The sequence below is a fragment of the Gekko japonicus genome, unplaced genomic scaffold (assembly GCF_001447785.1).
Source record: "Gekko japonicus isolate JY-2015 unplaced genomic scaffold, Gekko_japonicus_V1.1 scaffold2544, whole genome shotgun sequence".
NCBI classification, from domain to species: Eukaryota; Metazoa; Chordata; class Lepidosauria; order Squamata; family Gekkonidae; genus Gekko; species Gekko japonicus.
This window is the reverse complement of record NW_015169256.1, coordinates 194,931-201,953: the sequence shown is the minus strand read 5'-3', so window position 1 is coordinate 201,953 and position 7,023 is coordinate 194,931. Positions and strand designations below refer to the sequence as shown.

The following is a 7,023-nucleotide window of genomic DNA, read 5'->3' as shown; positions in this document are numbered from 1 at the left end:
AGTTTGAGGTGTGGAATGGAGTGAAGTCCAATCAGCTTCCATATGCAAAAGACCTTGAAACGCTGGGCGGGACTGCACAAAGCAGCCAGTCAACGCAGCCAGTGTCTTCTGAGTGGCAGTTCTTCCGGCCAAACACTAAAGGCGGGCATTTTAGAACGTTGGTCCCCACTACTGCTTTATTATAAGGGAGATATGGCACAAGGCATCAGCCATAATATCCTTGCTGGAAGGTAGTGACCAGCTATGCCTGCAAGTCTTTAGCTGTAGGGGAAATCACTGTTTACTCATCTGCAGCTTCAATGGGACATATTCTGTTTGCACTAGCCACTGCAGCAGCATTACAGAGCAGGGCACACTTTTCCACTACACAAAATTGCCCGGCACTGACTTTACACCTGAGAACTAACACACCCACCCACATGCCCATTTTTTTCCTGCTGGTTTGTTTGTATTTCTTCCCTGTGCTGACTTTTGCAGAGACAAGTGTCTGCCCAGAAGGGAGAGAGGATCTGCAGAGATTACTTCAAGCGCAGGTAAACAGAGTTGTCCGTGCAAATGACCACTGAGATCCTTGCAATTGTCTATTGACTCCAGTAGAAGAAATTGCAGCCTGTTTGCTCTGATTCCAAGGAAGATTGGGTGTTGGATTTAAAAATATAGGCTGCTTTCCCCTCAAGGGAGGAAAGCAAATTGAGGCACCGTGATCCCTGATTGTTTTGAATTGAATGAACTGACAGGAAGGTAGTGGCTAAATCTTGTGGACTGCCTGATAGTTTTTAAGGAGGCTGGCTGTTGCTTTACCTGTTTTTAAGTGCTGAGAGGGCAGAAAGGTGGCACACAATGCTCCTAATAAATAAGAGAGAATAGGAGCTGACAAGAGAAACTTACAGAGAAAAAAATATGCAGTCTTTCATTGGAGTGTTAAAGGTAACCCATCTTTATTTTGGTTATACTCAGAGATGGCAGAGTTAGCATGTCACATGGCTCACGTACCTGGTTTGACGCAAGGGGATGGGTAGTGAGATGCACAGGAAGGGGTCAAAGGTGTTGCTCTGCTTTAGGCAGTGAGGGCAGGTCAAGGAGGACCTGGAAAGGAACCAGAAATCACAGTCAAATCCCATATCCAGGGATACCAAGGTCAACACAAAAAGCAGGGCTGGCCTACCACAGGGGATTCTCATCTCTGACCACAGAGCTTAAAAGGAAATCCATGGAATGTAGAAAAAAGGAGGCCCTGAAAGTGCGTCTGTTGTTAGACTCACAAATTTATGTTGATGTAGAAGTAAATACCACCTAGGTCAATGAGACTGGCTTTTCAGGATGTATGTTTAAGATAGCCATCTGAGAGTGCAATCCTAAACAGAGTTACGTTTAGAACTGTACTGTTAAAGAACAGGAGTCTTGTGGCACCTTAAAGACTAACGAGTTCCGATTTTAGAATGAATTTTTGTAGACTGCAGCCTACTTCATCTGACCAGGTAGGCTTTACTCCTCAAACATTTATACTAGCATAAAAACTTCCTTCAGATGCCTTTTAGACTGCCACTAAGCCCTTGCTCAACACCCCAAAATTTCAGTGCTTAACTTGGCAACAAACTGAGTCCCCCTATCGGAAATTATTTTGCGGGACAATGCATGGAGTCTGATGGCATGTTACATGAACGTGTGTGCCAGTTGCTTTGAAGTAGGCACCTGCTTACACAGGACGAAATGAGCTTGTTTAGAGAATAAATCCACAACCACCCAGATTGTCGTTTTCCCCTGGCTGGGAGGCAGGTCAGTGATAAAATCCATAGAAATCACAGACCATGGTCTGTCAGGGGTTTCCAGGGGTTGCAACAGCCCTGGAACCTTTCCCGCCCGTCATTTGCTCATCAAGGAAGTCTGGCAAGAAGACACATACTTAGATATCTCCCCACATGCAGGGCCACCAAAATTGTCTTTGTATGAGATTAAGTATTTTTAAATAACCAAAATGCCCCAAGAGCTTGTTATCATGCCCCATAGTCAGTACTTCCCCCCTAAGGGATTCGGGCACAAACAGTTTATTTTGATGGTACCAACACCCATCGTTCCCTTGAGTTAAAGTCCCATTTTTCTCAATCTCCTCTTGGTCTTTGTCAGAAAGCGCGGTTTTGAATTTCTCTACCCAGAGTTGCGAATCAAGCTGGCCCCCCTTCTCTGCCTAACTGCGTGTCATCACAACTCCTCCCAGCTCAGCGGGGGTGAACATAGTGTCTATGACTTAATCACACTGACTGGCGTGTTGGGGAAAGCATGCCAATGCATCAGTCAAGAAGTTGGACTTGCCAGGGTGGTGTTTAAGTGTGAACAAAACTTTGAAAAGAACTCTGCCCATCGCAATTGTTTGGCATTCAGGTGGCGGGGGCTCAGAGGGCTTCTAAGTTTTTATGATCAGTTCACACTTCCCGTGCCCCCTCCAGCCAATGCCTCCAAGTCACTAGGGCGAGTTTAATGGCTGCGGCCTCTTTGTCCCACACTGCTCAGTTTCACTCAGCACCGGGAAATTTTGACACATAAGCAAGAGGGTGCAGTTTGCCATCCTGCCCCACCTGTAGGATGCCCCCCATGGCCACATCCGAGGTGTCCACTTGGACTATGAACTGTTTAGTTTCAGCGGGGTGGTGCAACACCGGTTCAGAAGTAGAAAGGCCTTTTAGCTTTTCAAAGGCTTGTTGGCACTCCAGGGACCAGTCCACCTGGCTGCCTGCTTTTTTACTCACCTGGCCCTTCCCTTTGTCTTTAATAAATCTGTTAGGGGCAAAGTCACTTATGCAAAATTGGGGATGAAGGGGCAGTAGAAATTGGTGAACCCTAAGTATGACTGTAGTTGCTGCCTTGTGCATGGGGCTTCCCACCCCACCATGTCTTGGATTTTCTTAGGGTCCATCCCCAAACCCTTCCCGGAAATGCAATACCCCCAAAAGTCCAGTTCCTCATTATGAAACTTGCATTTAGACAGTTTTGCATAAAGAAGGTTGCTGTAAAAGGCCTTCAGGACCTCTCACACCAATCTGACGTGACTCCTTATCTTTTGAATAATCAACATGTCATCTAGATAATGAACCACCCCTTGAACAGGAACTTGTGCAAAATTTCATTGATTAAGTTCATGAACACCCCCGGTGCTCCGGCTAATCCAAAGGACATGACCAAATACTCAAACTGCCCCAGCGGGTTGTTGAATGCAGTCATATACTCATCCCCCTCCCTGATGCATACTCAAAAATAGGCATCCCAGAGAGCCAGCTTGGTATAAAAATCTTCCCCTGGGATGCCTCCACTAACAAGTCTTTGATGAGCGGGAGGGGGTAGGCATTAGACATGGACACCACGTTCAGACCTCTGTAATCCATGCATAGTCTCAACCCCCCATCCTTCTTTTTCCTGAATAGCACAGGGGGCGCAAACAGGGAGGTGGCTGGTCGGATGAAACTCCTGCTCAAGTTCTCGTCAATGAACCACTGCAACTCCTCCTTCTCAGTTGGGCTCATAGCATACAGTTTCCCCTTGGGTAATTTATGATGGATGATCTCGATGGCACAATCAGTCTTATGGTGAGGAGGGAGCTCATCTGCTTCCTCTTCTTCAAACACTGGCCAGGTCCCTATATTCCACGGGGATCAGGTTCAATTCTTCCCGTACCAAGCACACCTACTCTGTGGCTCCTACCCCAATCCGGCCTCCAGAGATGCTCCTGGCACCGTGGGTCTAAGAACATAAGGGTACCGGAGCTCCATTGTACATAAGGGTCATGGGCTTGGAGCCACGGGTTTCCCAACACTATGGGGAACTTAGCCACTGGGTTTACCACAAAAGACCACATCTCCCAGTGGGCCGACATCCCCACCGGCAAATGCACTGTGCAATACCGGCAAGCCTCCTTCATGGGGGCACCATCCATCTGGCATTAGGGGGTTGTCTTTAGCCAGTGCCTTCTCCAGGATGGTGGTGCTTAGCCCAGCTCTGTAGAACTTGATCAGGACTTCTTTGGGCCATCCCCAGAGCTTGGCTGCATATGACTTGAATTCATCTGAGTTCTCCTGCACCGACTGGCTCCCTTGTCTCAACCCTCAGAGTCAGGTGCGTGCCGTCATCAACTCAAACGGATCCTCGAACTGGCAGCGCAGGGCTTGCATAAAGGCATCCATGTCTCTCAACTCGGGTGCTTGCACGTTATAGAGGCCTACAAACCAGTCAGCTGCCCAGTCTCGTAGTCAGGACACCACATAATCCACACAATGCTCATTGAATGCGAACATGTGACCCCACTCTCACTGGAGTTTCCACACCTGAATTGCGAAGAATGCCAGCTTCCCCGGGCTGCCGTCAAACGTAGCTTCCAGGGCACCTAAGGGTTGCTCCCTCTCTGGGCAAAGGTCCACTCCCTGCTTGGGAGAGGCCTCTTCCTGGGCCTCCATCCCGGCCTCACCCTCCAACTCTTCGTCCTTCACCATGAGTTCTTTGACCACCTTGGGGAGGTTTTTGGTGAGATACTGGAACCCTTCTTTCAGTTCTCCCACCTTGGCTCTCAAGTTGCCTTGGCCTCACCCAGCCCCTTCTTCTTCCCATTCCTCAATCACTTTCACCCACTCCAGGTCATCGTGGCATGTACAGGAGACTCTGTGCCTTTCGCACTTGGGTCGGCCCTTTGGACCTCTGAGAGTGGGGGTGCTCACTAACCACGCTGGGTCTTCCCATCAGTTGGGGCTGTCATGTCTAGGTTTGGGTTTGAACATAATGTGCATCTTGGGCTTGGTGCCCGTAGTTCAGTCATTCTTTCCTTTGTCGGGTTCAAGGTTAGGGTTCTTAAATTTGGACTGGGTACCCGTGCTCATCCCAGTGCCTCTGTCATCATCCCCCATCATGGCATAGGTGACAGTTGGAGCCAATAGGGGGTTTTAACACTCTGTCAGACCCTGGTCCAGTTACACTCAATAACTCGCGCTTTGGCAGTGATAGGTTTATTAGAGCATATGCAAGATCCAGAAAGTCACCATGTTAGAACTAAAGACTTTGGGCAGGTATAATCCTATTATAGAAAATTCAAGCAGGTCCCATCCATCCCCCAAGCATACGTCACACACACACACACACTGCCTAACATTGCCATACCAACCAGGAGAGATATATGTCCGGGCAATCTAGAGTCTGAGATGGTACAGGAATGGGTTCAAGCTCAGTTGGGCTCATAGCATACAGTTTCCCCTTGGGTAATTTATGATGGATGATCTCGATGGCACAATCAGTCTTATGGTGAGGAGGGAGCTCATCTGCTTCCTCTTCTTCAAACACTCTGGCCAGGTCCCTATATTCCACGGGGATCAGGTTCAATTCTTCCCGTACCAAGCACACCTACTCTGTGGCTCCTACCCCAATCCGGCCTCCAGAGATGCTCCTGGCACCGTGGGTCTAAGAACATAAGGGTACCGGAGCTCCAATGTACATAAGGGTCATGGGCTTGGAGCCACGGGTTTCCCAACACTATGGGGAACTTAGCCACTGGGTTTACCACAAAAGACCACATCTCCCAGTGGGCCGACATCCCCACCGGCAAATGCACTGTGCAATACCGGCAAGCCTCCTTCATGGGGGCACCATCCATCTGGCATTAGGGGGTTGTCTTTAGCCAGTGCCTTCTCCAGGATGGTGGTGCTTAGCCCAGCTCTGTAGAACTTGATCAGGACTTCTTTGGGCCATCCCCAGAGCTTGGCTGCATATGACTTGAATTCATCTGAGTTCTCCTGCACCGACTGGCTCCCTTGTCTCAACCCTCAGAGTCAGGTGCGTGCCGTCATCAACTCAAACGGATCCTCGAACTGGCAGCGCAGGGCTTGCATAAAGGCATCCATGTCTCTCAACTCGGGTGCTTGCACGTTATAGAGGCCTACAAACCAGTCAGCTGCCCAGTCTCGTAGTCAGGACACCACATAATCCACACAATGCTCATTGAATGCGAACATGTGACCCCACTCTCACTGGAGTTTCCACACCTGAATTGCGAAGAATGCCAGCTTCCCCGGGCTGCCGTCAAACGTAGCTTCCAGGGCACCTAAGGGTTGCTCCCTCTCTGAGCAAAGGTCCACTCCCTGCTTGGGAGAGGCCTCTTCCTGGGCCTCCATCCCGGCCTCACCCTCCAACTCTTCGTCCTTCACCATGAGTTCTTTGACCACCTTGGGGAGGTTTTTGGTGAGATACTGGAACCCTTCTTTCAGTTCTCCCACCTTGGCTCTCAAGTTGCCTTGGCCTCACCCAGCCCCTTCTTCTTCCCATTCCTCAATCACTTTCACCCACTCCAGGTCATCGTGGCATGTACAGGAGACTCTGTGCCTTTCGCACTTGGGTCGGCCCTTTGGACCTCTGAGAGTGGGGGTGCTCACTAACCACGCTGGGTCTTCCCATCAGTTGGGGCTGTCATGTCTAGGTTTGGGTTTGAACATAATGTGCATCTTGGGCTTGGTGCCCGTAGTTCAGTCATTCTTTCCTTTGTCGGGTTCAAGGTTAGGGTTCTTAAATTTGGACTGGGTACCCGTGCTCATCCCAGTGCCTCTGTCATCATCCCCCATCATGGCATAGGTGACAGTTGGAGCCAATAGGGGGTTTTAACACTCTGTCAGACCCTGGTCCAGTTACACTCAATAACTCGCGATTTGGCAGTGATAGGTTTATTAGAGCATATGCAAGATCCAGAAAGTCACCATGTTAGAACTAAAGACTTTTGGCGGGTATAATCCTATTATAGAAAATTCAAGCAGGTCCCATCCATCCCCCAAGCATACGTCACACACACACACACACTGCCTAACATTGCCATACCAACCAGGAGAGATATATGTCCGGGCAATCTAGAGTCTGAGATGGTACAGGAATGGGTTCAAGGCCACCTTCCCCTGGGAAAGCGAAAGAGGAAGGAAAGGAGGATGACTTGTGGAAAAGTTACATCTTCTAAAAGCAAAGGTCTCAATCACTCCCTCACTCCCTCACCCGCATCCTCAGGAATGC

At 49.3% G+C, this 7,023-nt stretch overlaps 1 protein-coding gene across 1 annotated transcript in view; it reads right to left on the bottom strand.

Annotated features, from left to right (window-relative positions):
• The window catches only part of USP43 (ubiquitin specific peptidase 43), a 113,756-nt gene that overhangs the window by 28,662 nt on the left and 78,071 nt on the right, over positions 1 to 7,023 (bottom strand). The window contains exon 5 of the mRNA XM_015416510.1: positions 994 to 1,086. Within this exon, the coding sequence (XP_015271996.1) occupies positions 994 to 1,086 (93 nt within the window). The remainder of the gene's footprint in view (positions 1 to 993; positions 1,087 to 7,023) is intronic.